The sequence below is a fragment of the Hydra vulgaris genome, chromosome 06 (assembly GCF_038396675.1).
Source record: "Hydra vulgaris chromosome 06, alternate assembly HydraT2T_AEP".
NCBI lineage: Eukaryota > Metazoa > Cnidaria > Hydrozoa > Anthoathecata > Hydridae > Hydra > Hydra vulgaris.
Genome location: NC_088925.1, coordinates 27,095,001 through 27,107,836, shown reverse-complemented (window position 1 = coordinate 27,107,836; position 12,836 = coordinate 27,095,001). Strand labels below are relative to the sequence as shown.

General features: G+C 27.7%; 1 protein-coding gene across 1 annotated transcript in view; it reads right to left on the bottom strand.

Annotated features, from left to right (window-relative positions):
- Nucleotides 1-11,500: 11,500 nt before the first annotated feature.
- LOC136081307 (uncharacterized) overlaps nt 11,501-12,836 on the bottom strand; it is a 2,494-nt gene continuing 1,158 nt past the window's right edge. Inside the window, exons 1-3 of the mRNA XM_065798614.1 lie at nt 12,781-12,836; nt 12,489-12,653; nt 11,501-12,415 (exon numbers count right to left, since the gene is read on the bottom strand). The exon at nt 12,781-12,836 is cut by the window's right edge and continues 1,158 nt beyond it. Coding sequence (XP_065654686.1) covers nt 11,501-12,415; nt 12,489-12,653; nt 12,781-12,836 — 1,136 coding nt within the window. The remainder of the gene's footprint in view (nt 12,416-12,488; nt 12,654-12,780) is intronic.

Sequence of the window (12,836 nt, the reverse complement as noted above, 5' to 3'; positions counted from 1 at the left end):
CAGATCCGTCAAGAAGAATCCCTGGATATCATCAGTCGAGATACAAAAGCAATTAGAGCTGCCTGTATCGGACCGAACAATCAGACGACGTGCTGTTGAAGCCGGATTGTTTTCTCGACGCCCTGCAAAGAAACCGCTGATTTCACTAAAAAACCAGAAGAAAAGACTCCTGTTTGCTACATCTCATATTGACTGGAATGTGCAGAAATGGCGAACTGTCCTGTTCAGTGTCTGGAAGTTCAACACCATTGGGAGCGATGGCATTTGCCGTGTACGTCGACCGGCCGGAAAACGCCTCGATTTACGTTACTGCCATAAGACCGTGGAGCATGGAGGAGGCAATGTAATGGTCTGGGGGTGTTTTTCTGCTAATGATCTAGGTCCAATACATAGAAACGATGGAACAATGGACCGTTTCATGTATAAAAATATCCTGAAAGATGTTATGTTACCTCATGCTGAATGGAATATGCCAATAAATGGGTTTTTCAGCAAGACAACGATCCGAAACACACTGCAAAAGTAGTCAAGCAGTGGTTTCAAGACAACCATCTATTGGTGATGGATTGGCCGCCTCAATCTTCCGGATCCCAACCCTATCGAGAACCTGTGGGAGATTGTCAACCGCAGAATTAATCGTGAAGGTGTTCGTAATAAGGATAAACTGTTTGAACAAATCCAAAAGGCCTGGGCAGCGATTCCACAAAGTTTCATTGATCACCTGATGCCTCGAAGATGCAAGGCTGTGATCGACAACAAAGGACTCGCCACGAAATATTGATAGCGAAATACAGCTTGGTCAACATTTTGTCGAGTTGCACTTGTTTTGTCCAGAAGGAAATCAACTTTTTATAATACTTTTGATTAATTTATTAATTTTTGTGTACAAATAATGAACTTTGTGATGAATAAAACTTGAAAAACTTTGTCTCTAAACATTTACATAGTTATTTCTCTAAATTGAAAAAATGCAGCACTTTTATATAAAGAAACTAAATTAACATTATTTGGTTGCACTCGTTTTGTCCGATACTATATATATATATATATATATATATATATATATATATATATATATATATATATATATATATATATATATATATATATATATATATATATATACATATATATACAAATATATACATAACTCATAAACGACTTATTATTAATGTTAATTACTATATTGTAAATCTAATTACGTTATAACGTTTTATATAAATAAAACTTTTTTAATTTTTTTTTTATTTAATTAGCGTAACTCTTCATTTGTTTTTATTACCCCACAAGCAAAAATGCGTATATAATGTCAATTTTGACAATCATCATATTCCGTACTTAAAATCAAGCTTAGTACAATAAAGTTATTGTTCATCAAGATTTTGTTTGACAAATTATTGTTCTATCAAGAATTTAAAGGATTATATTTTTTTTTTAGTTAATGTTTTAAGTGTCTGTGTGATTGCTACTGTTTAATTATTATGTGTTTACTCCTTACTCTTCAGGCGAAGGCTTATTCTTCTAGTCCACATTGTTTCGGCATAAACGGTGATCTGTGACAATTATGTTAGCAATTAGTTAATTAAGCATACGCATATAAGATAGTAATTCAAAATGTCGCTAATTAGAAAGTGGCCGCAGGTGACCATGATCACGTCTTATTAGGTCAAAATGTCACTTATTAATACGTTATACGTTACATCGCATTAACGTAAAAATTACATTTTTGCACGTAACGTTACGTTACAATCTTATGTATCGCTACGTAAAATTTTACGTCTCGGTTACGTAAAAATAACGGATATTTTGCACGTATTGTTACGTAACAATTTTACGTATCGTTACGTAAAATCTTACGTCTCGGTTACGTAAAAATAACGGACATTTTGCACGTAGCGTAACGAATTTCTTTTACGTTACAATACGCAATGTAACCTAAAAATGTTATAGGGGTAATTACATAGTACACAGCAAATTAGTTTCTTAATTATATGGGCTGATAAAAACCGTGAATAAATTGCATATCAAAACTTTCAATACACGGATTCTCAGTTCCGTTCCATAAATTATCACAAAATTGTTTAGTAAGATAAATATTTCGAAAGTTAGTGATTTAAGTGGTTTAAGTTAAGAAAGATATATAGCGTTAAAAAAAAATCTTTGATATAAAAAATTTATATCAAAGTAATATCAATATGTCATATTCTGCTTCTCAAATTTTTTCTCAAATCTTCTCAAATTCTAGAAATGTTTAGTTTTCTAAACAATTTTGAGATAATTTATGGAACGGCACTGAGACTATAAATTAGTGTATTGTTGTTAAATCGTTTTAAAAGGTAATGCTTTTTTTAAAAACGACTTTAAAAAAAAAAGAATACAAAAGTTATACAAAAATTTTATATAAAAAAAAAATTTTTCATTTACTTTTTTTAATCATTAAATTTTCTAGTTTATCTAATTAAAACTTAATACTTCGTTACAATTTTTTTTTCACAAATTCAGATGTCACCAAAAAATATATGCGACCTTTTTAAATCAAATTGAAAATTAAAAATACACTGAAAAAACGTTTAGATGGGGGCAATAATATCTGATATACTATGCAAGCTATTTTAAATAGTATGTATAAATACCTTACAACTGTCTAAGCTATTGTAAAAGAGTAAAGACTTTTCAGTTCGTCTAAAAAAAATTTTCACCCAAGTTCTAACTTTTAAACCATTTGTTGCATGATGATAAATATATGTGGTAAATATAGTATATTATGTAGCCCTCTAAAAAACCATTATAGAATGTTAAAATAAAGAATGAACTAAAAAACAATATATAGTATTTAGGTTTCTTTTTTTATGCATTAAAATAATCTGCATATGTTCTCCCTTAACACTAAACAGCCAACTCAAACCTCTTAGAAAAGTAATGTCAACAACATAAAATTATTAACATAAAAAATGTAAATTAATTAAGAAGGTATTTAAGTTCAGAATTATTTAAAAAAAGATGTTTTTTGCATATAATGATACAAAAATTTTAATTACCATTTTACTACAACATGTTTTATTTTGAAGTTTTACTTCCTCTATATCAAACTCTTCTATCAATGACAATAGCTGAATGTCCAACACTTGTATCAAGTTCACCACTATCAATCAAAGATTCTAATGTATTTATAATCTGGGTTCGGTTATCCTCTAATTTTTTCATTTCCATAATCATAACGTATTGGACTCTAAAAAAATGATTAAATAATTTAAAATGTTCATTTTTAATTTGATAATTGCCAGGCTTACCTTTTTTTATATAGGTTATAAAATGTAAGACAAACTAGTAAGTAAAAACACTACAATAACTTAAATTTTGCTATGAATATTATTGTAAATTTGATTTAAGGTAATTAAAACACAATAACTGAATAGTAATTGAAAACAAAAAATTGAAAGAGATTTGTCGACAAAAAATAAAATTGTAAAAAAATAACCTATGTTTATTGTCATAGGTTCTTTGTCATCTCCTTGAACTGTTAGATTATTTGTCATCTCGTTGAACATTTCTGGCTTTTGCTCGCAGAAATGTTCAAGGAGGGTCTTCTGAAAAAGCTTCTCTTCTAATTACACTGGGAGAAGACTGTGATTTATGTAGAGTAAGCAATGTAGATCTACTTTTGCTCAACAAAAAAAGTGGGAGTGCAGCGGTTTTTCTTGATCTTGTTTTGAAATAGTGGGCCTATTTCGATTTATAGATGAATTGAAAAAAGATGATGATAATGATGTGAAGTCATAAAAAAATCTTTTCTTGGGAGAGCTTTTTATTTATGTTAACAATATTTAAAGGCTTCTTCTTGTTGTATGGTTCCTTCAACTCTAAAACCTGACTCATAGTGCAAGGATTATAGTAGTATATTTTTTTGGCAATGCAAAAAAAATATACTACTCTAATACCCTGGACAATTATCCAAGGTAAACTAATAAACAATTATAGATTTTTTCCTAATACTATTATTTAGATTTATTGGTTTTAAGGAGAGAAAAAAAAAATTTGCTGAATATAAATATTGTTATTAGGTACGTGACAACCACGTTTTACGACTCCAAATTTTGTGCTAAAATTCTGTGCCACGTTTTTTGCAAAGTCTGTTTAGAGCTAGCGTAGTGAAAACATATAATGTCAGATAACTTTTTAGAATTAGATATCAACATAGATTATTTTTAAAAACTAGAATAGTTAAACTTTATTACTATTCGGTTTATGATTATACTGACTACCCAGTAAACATTGAACAGTTGGTAAATAGTTGGCCCGATCCTAATAACCAACTATTAGCTACAGTTGGGCCAACAGTTGGCTATTTAGTTGGTACCGTGAAAACACTTAGCCATCTGTTTTGTAAACTGTTGGGCCGCTAATGGTACATTAATGGCCCAACAATAATAAAACAGTTGGCTAACAGTTGGTACCATTGCTGGCCCAACTATATGATTTTTTTCGCGATTTTTTAAATTCTTTTTTGCACTTTAATTGAAGGTGCAAATGTTATAAATGTTTACAACTATTTTTACAACTTGAGGTGATGGTGAAAAATGAGTTGCATATTTGAAATCAAAATGAGAAATGCTATACAAAAAACAAATTGTTTGCTCGGCACCAGAAAAAATTTTTTTTTTGTTGACCTGTGTAATAATACAGTAATAATCATTGTAATAATAACAGTAGTAATAACAATAACAACTACAACTATAATAATAACAGTAGAAATTTACAACAGTAGCAATAATAAAAAAAACTAGCAGTAAGCAACCCTTAATGGGGGTTATGATTGATTAAATCATTAATAACAAAAACACATTATTAACTTGATATTTTATGTAAAAAATTAAATACAAATTTATCTATTAATAATATTTTAACTTTGACTCCCTATCAGCAATATCATTGCTTATAGTTAACGACATAGAGACCGCATTAACATCAGTTAAGTTCTTTTTAAAATCTGTAACAACACAGGTACCAGAAAATGGAAGTCAAGTAAAGCCTGCAAAAACCTAAAAAAAAGAAATGAAAAAAAAAATTACAATTTTTAATTTAAAAAGTATTATTTGCATTTTATTATTAGTAGAATTAGGATAATAATATAACAGAAAATATAAAGATAAAAAAATAGCTTTAACAGCCTAGGTTTATCAACACAAAACACAGCAACAATAGCGCATAGCATAAAATATTTGTAAGCACACAATACTGTCTCCCGAGTAATTAAAAAAGTTTTATTAATTCTCCCTCTCATCTAAGAGAGAGAGAGGGAGAGAAAGAAAGTGTTTCCAAAGCAGCATGTTAAAAACAGTAAAAAAATACGCAATAAATAGTAGTAACTGGTTTTATTATGTTACCAGTAAACAAAATTATTTTTACCTTTGTTTTAATTTCTAGCATTTCTTAATTAAGCTCCAGCTTCTCCCTAACTGTTGACTAATGATTAATAGAGTAAATTTCACATCATATTAAATTTACAAAATTAAAACCATGTTTTAACAGTAAGCAAACTAATCAAGTGATGACAAAGGCAACTATAAAAAAAAAGAACATAATTATGTTTGAAATTGTAAAAAAATTTAAAATCATTTAAATTCAAAACTGTTATTAATTGTTACTATAAATAGTAAAACTCATACTTTGCTTTGTTCTAAATAGTCTAAAGTAAAATCAAATTAACAGACATTAACAATGCTTGACACTTAATTCTGGCAAGTAAGCTTTCTTCTCGCTGAGTAGAAAACTTACTTGCCAGAATTCTTATTTCTAACATTTCCACAAAAATTAATTTCATCTTGCCTAGACCTATCTCTTCTACTTAAATACAACTATTTTTAAGTTGCCTATTAATATTTACATTAATAACTTCTTTGAGCCTAATATTATCCACTTTAATTTCACTATTATCATTAAACATATTGCCAGTAACCAAATACCATGGCCTAGGGGCCCTGCAAAAAAAGGGACCCCAAAATCGAATTGCAGCAAAATTAAATTTTAATTTTTGGAAAGTGCATACATTTTCATTAGAAAGTAATTGTGTAAAAAAGTTTACTTTTTTATTTTTAAAATATTTTCGTGATTAAAAAAAAATAAAATATTTTAAGACCAAAATTAAACAAAAAGCATTTTGCAACATTTTGTTCATTAGTATAAATAATAACTTTAACAAACAATCAACTCAACAATTTTATTTAACATTTGACATTTTTTTAATAACATTACGTTTTTTTATTAAAAGTTTAACCAAGAACCTTTTAAAAAATTACTTTCTAGAATTACTTGGTTCAACTTATCAAACCAAGAAAATAACTATGATTAAGGCTGTTTTCCTAATTTATTAAGGTTTACAATAGTAGTAAAGATTATTTATTTGCAAAACAGCCTGATTAATTTTCCAGATTGATATTGAAAACGGTAGCTAATAAATTTGTTTTTTTGTTATTTGTGCATAATGTTTTAAAATATTCGATTTAAAATAAAATGAATGCGTTTATTTTAAGAAAAATTTTGCACGCTTTTAAGTAAAATATCTTAGTAATTAAAGAAAGTAATTGTTTTAAATTTTAAATTGCATTAAACTTAGGCGATATTTTGGACGCTTTTAAGTAAAGTAAATAAGCACGCTGGGAAAAAATAAATTATACATTTTTAACGTTTGTTTTCCTGTTTATTTTTAACAAACTTTCGCTTATTTATATAGGCTATTTTACTTAATTTTAATAATAAAAAATAGTGGAGTGTTGTCTATTAGTAAAATCAGTGCTGGTAAACAATAGCAATTAAATTAATTAAATGTTATAAATGTTATAGATATGGGAAGGAGCTATGAAAGTGGAGCTGCAAAAAAAAAAATAAAAAAAAAAAATATATATATATATATATATATATATATATATATATATATAAAGAAACATCGAAAACTTGATAGTTTTTTATTAAAAGCAGAATGTCATGGTAATTCACCAACTTCAGCTAATCTTGTAAACTGTGGCATAAGTAAAGAGGTAAAATATTGGATTTTGTAGAGGACTCAATTAATGAAACTCAAACTTTAAACAAGCAATCAGAATTCAATAAGGAGAGAGTATGTTTCCCTATCGATTTGCCATTGAATAGGAAAAGATCCAGGACTTTGGAAAATTCTTTCAGCTGAGGATATACACTTTTGGATAAACAACGGTCCGTTAAAATGTCAAAATGCAGATTATGACTTTAAATCCTCTAAAATGATGTATCAAGATTGCGATCGATATTGCTCAAAAAGCTTGTTAATGGGGAAAAAAGTAAATGGCGAAACATTTAATAGAGAATGGCTCATATATTCCCCAGCATTAAGTTGTGTATTCTGTTTTGTCTGCAAGCTTTTTGAACCCTCAAAATGTGCTTTAGCTTCAACAGGATATAAAAATTAGAAAAAATTCAGAGGCATCAATTCAGGGGCATAAACACTCATCAGACCACAGAAAAGCTTCATTAGCATACTTTCACAGAAAAAATAACAAGGTTTTTTTAAATGATCAACTTCTTAACGAAACTCGCAAAGAAAAAAAACTACTGGAGAGAGGTTGTAAGAAGAGTTATAGCTGTAATTTGCGCATTGATCAAAAGAAACTTACCTTTTAGAGGCTCAAATGAAAAATTTGGGTCTGAGAGCAACAGGAATTTTATTGGTCTGCTTGAGTTGATTGCTCAGTTTGAACCTTTATTGGCAAAACACATAAAAAATTATGGTGACAGTGTTTCTGGAAAAACAAACTACCTCTCAAAGAATACATGTAATGAATTAACTGTATTGATGGCAAGAAAAGTTTTGCAATCAATCAGTGACGATGTTTTAAAATCTAAGTATTATGGATTATCAGTAGATTCAACACCTGATGCGAGTCACAAAGATCAACTATGTGTGATTTTGAGGTACATTGATCAAATTTCTAATGAGCCTATTGAAAGATTTGTCAACTTCATTCACATCGATAATCACACCAGAGAAAATTTAGCAAATGCAATCGTGGACTTGTTAAACGTAAAATTGAACTTGAAAATCAGCAACTGCAGAAGCCAGTCTTATGATAACTCAAGCAATATGACTGGAAAATATAAAGGAATGAAAACTAGAATTTTGGAGTTCAATAAGCTGGCAAAATTCTTACCATGTTCAGGTCATTCTCTTAACTTGGTAGGAGAGGCTGCTGTAGATTGCTGCATCGAGGGAAGCAATTTTTTTAGGTTTTGTTCAAGATCTGTACAACTTTTTCTCTGCTTTTACAAAGTTGTGCCATGTTTTGGAACAGTTTGCAAGTAGTTCATTGAAATCACTATCGAATACTTGGTGGAGCGTTTATGCTGACTCAGTCAAAACCATTCACCAGAACTACAATAAATTAATGGAAAGATTGGTCAAAATCAATGAGTGTGAAAGTTTTGAAACATAAAACAAGAGCTGCGGCTGGAAATTTACAATCCAAAATGGAAACTTTTGAACTTGCTTTACAAACAATAATATGGGATCAAATTTTGCAACAAATGAATGCTGTTTCCAAATCATTGCAAAGTGCAACTATTACTCTAGATACATGAGCTGAACTTTATTCATGTCTTGGAGATTATCTTCTTGGATTAACTAACACATTCGATTTAATAGAACAAGATGCAAAATTACTGTTACCAGATATAGATTATTTACAAAAGAGACACCATAATAAGAAAGTGCTACTAGGTGAAAACTGATCAGAAGAACCTTAATTAAGTCCACGTGAAGAGTTTAAGACAAACGTTTTTTTAAAAACTATCAATAATCTTACTACAAATTTAAACGAAAGAGCTCAATGCTATCAGGAACTGAATGACAAATTTGTATTTTTGATAGACACGAGATTCAACAAAGATAAGCTGAAGACATGCGTTAATTGTTTGGTGGAAGACTACACGAAAAATATTGATGATAATTTATATACAGAAATTGAACATCTTTATCTGTATTTGAAAGAACATTTTAATACTCAAGTTCCTGAATTGTCCCATTTGTTTTTGTACAAACTTATAAAGGAAAAACAAATGGAGGCTACATTTCTAAATACTGAAATCATTCTTAGGATTTTCAAATGTTTCATGATATCCAACTGCTCTGGAGAAAGGTCATTTTCAAAATTAAAATTAACAAAAAATGATTTGCAATCAACTATGTCACAAAAAATGTTAAACAATTTTGCATTATTATCAAGCAACGCAGACAAAATGAAGTCAATTATTATAGATTCATTGATTAAAGATTTTGTTAATGAAAAACACAGAAAAAAGAATATGTAAATTTTATAATATATATTTAAAAAATTGAAATAAAACTTTTAATTACGTTAAACTAAGATTATATTTTTTTAAACTAAGATATTACTTTTAAATATGGGGCCACAGGCTTTTTTTTAACTTGGGTCCCTAAAACTGTAAATCCGGCTCTACCAGTAACATTACTATTGTTAAAGCTGAATAATAAAAAAATGTAAAAGAATCTTACAAATTGTGTAAAAAAAATTATCTTTTCTAATCTAAGACTACATTTAAACTTAAGATTTATTGAAATCCATTTCTTTTTATGTTTATATAAGTCGTTTATTAAAAATATTAAACAATATTTATTTACATCAATTATTTTTAATTTAACAAAGAATCTTGACTACAATGCACAAAATTATTTACGTAAGTGATCAACAAAATACTGACTGTAATTTGTTGATTACTTTTGTGTCAACAAATTACAGTCAGTTTTCCATGTTAAATACATAAAATATATATCTAATATAAAATAAATCCAATATAAAATAAATAAAAAAATAGTAAACTTACTCAAATCAGTACCAGTTATACTGTGTGAAGTGACTAAAAAACACTTCAGTTCTTTCCAATTGCACTAAAAAATAGCTCTTTTTCAGTTTCTCAAGTCAGCTCTTTCTAATTGCACTAAAAAATAAAACAAAACTTGCTTAGCTAAGTTGCCTAGTTCTTAAGAATCTGAAAACAAATAAGTAAAAAACCAAGAACAAACATTTATTTATTAAAACTACTATATTTAAACAAATTAAATTAAATTAAGAACAACATCAATTCTCCTTAAAGGCTAATAAAAATTTTCAGCTCAAATTTGCTTGCAGATCTTGCTTGTAAAACCATGTGAATAAGAAACACATTTAGAAAAGCCTAGAAACTACTTAAAAATGACATATGCAACATTGAAGTTTAGATGTCAACTGGACTAATTATTAGTAGATATTTTTAAAAAATTCATACAAATTTACAATACTTTGTTTTTCTATATCGCATAAATCCATCATATGATAAATATGAAATAAAAAAATGTAACGAATAAGTAAATACAAAGAAAAAGACATCATATATGAATCGAAAATCAATGCATTGATAGATTATTGTCAATAGCAATAAGGGCATAGAAGTTGTCGTTTAGGGAAGTTCTAAAAAATAATACCATATAAGCTATACCTACATTTATAGAGTCAATTATCAGTCATTCTCAAACACAAAATGCATACATATAAATTACTATATAACATATATATTTATAAATTACTATATTATAACATATATATTTATATATTACAATATAATAACCTATATATATATATATATATATATATATATATATATATATATATATATATATATATATAAAAATAATATATATAAATATATATGTATGTATATGTATATATATATAATATATATAAATATATATTATATATATATACATATATATATATATATATATATATATATATATATATATATATATATATATATATATATATATATATATATATACATATCATGTATATATAAGTAAATTATGTTAGTGTATTTTACAAAAAGAGTGCTCAATGTTCTTAAAGAACAGAGCAATAATAAATTGGTAAAAAACACTTATCTAACTTTTATCTTCTACTTTAAGGAAGAGTACTCTTCCTGATGATCCAGCAATGGTGAAACTTAAAGTAGAAGATAAAAGTTGGATAAGTGTTTTTTACTAATTTATTATATATATATATATATATTAGGGTGGGGCATAAAACACCAAAGTCATTAAAAAAAATACCATAATAATTTTTCTCGTTCCTTTTGATATGTGTATTAAAAAAATGCAATTTTTTTTTTTTTATGAGTACCCCTATGGTTGGTCCCAGCAGTCCGAAAATTAGAAAATTTATAATTTTTGTAAATAATAAGGGGGGCAGGGTCACTTAAAATTATTTTAAAGATATCTTAAGGGTTATTTTTGTAGCCTGATATATCTTTTTTTAGATTATGTTTTGTTTTATTGCAAAAAATGATGGAAATGGTCAGCCCTACCCATTAAAATACATGATGTTTATATTTGAGAGGTAGGGGGGGGGCGTATATATTTTTTCCTACATATTTTAAATAAAAAATATTTTTACATTTGCATTTATTTTTTAAAGAAAGATTATTTTAAAGTTTTCAACCAAGATTTTTTTTCTGTTGTCTGAAATTTTAGCCGAAGATCTGCAACAACTAATAAATTAGCTTGGCTATCTTCTTCGTTTCTGAAAGTTTCAATGAAGTCTTGACCAAGTTTAATAGCCCGTTCTGCACAATCATTTACAACAAGAAGACCAGTGACATAATTTTTAAATCTAATATAACCTGAAAATTTTTCCCAGTTTGATGAACTAGTTTTAAGCCATTCTGTCTCATGTAATGTCATTTTTAATAAATCAAATAAAAACCAGCTTTCAGGACCAATAAAGTCTTCAATATTTTTAGTTATTTTTTTTTCATTGTCAGTAAAAATTTCAGAATTCAGTTTCCCCATCTTATAACTGGTGGGCTTCGCTGTTTGAGCTAATTTAAGAGCTATTTTTTGTAGCTGATCTACAGGTAAACATTTATCAGCAAGACACATAACCACAAATCTTTCATTTAAATACCAATTGTGCTTTTTAAGTGATTTCAGTACGGCTTCTGCTGGTTTGAAACTGAATTCAGAATATTGTATCATTTCATTAATAGCTTTTAGATCTAAAGAAGGTGCTATGGCAGGGATAGGAGCTTTAATAAACCATGGAACATAAAATAGTGCTGTAAATGAAGCAATTTCATAAATCAGCTTTTCCTCTTGCAATGATATTATGTTAGGACATAAGTTACTGAATTGTGGCTGAAGAAGATCATATGTTAAATAATAAACTCCCTGTGCCATAAACCTGGCATGATGCGAAGCCATTGGAAATCTAAATTGAAATTTTGTTACTTTGCCACCTAACCAAAGAACTGCTAATTTTATAAAATACTGGTAGTCATTTCTTGGAAATATATCATTATCTAGGCAATTTTGAAGGAATGTTAATGATTCAGAAGCCTAAATTTCAAAAAACTTTATTATTAAAACTTATTACTAAACACAATAATCTAAATAGGACAATTAAACCAACCTGCTTTTCCAAAAAAGATGAAAAAAAATTTTCTGAGTCAAATCTTTTTAGGTTATCATAATTTATCTTCTTTTCAAGAATCGATTTCCAATTACCCTTCAGCCTATCAAATAACTCAGTCTTTGGTCCACTTGCTTTACCACCAGTAAGAACATTTGAGAAGTGCTAAAATATGTTTATTTCAAATCATTTAAATAAATTTTATTAATAAAGCATTTAATTCATCAAGAAATATTAATAATTAAATATATAAATAAATATAAAAATATTATATGATTTTTTCAATATTTACCTTTATATGTAATTCATAAACGTGATGACGACAAGCCATCCAAATTAAAGCTTTTC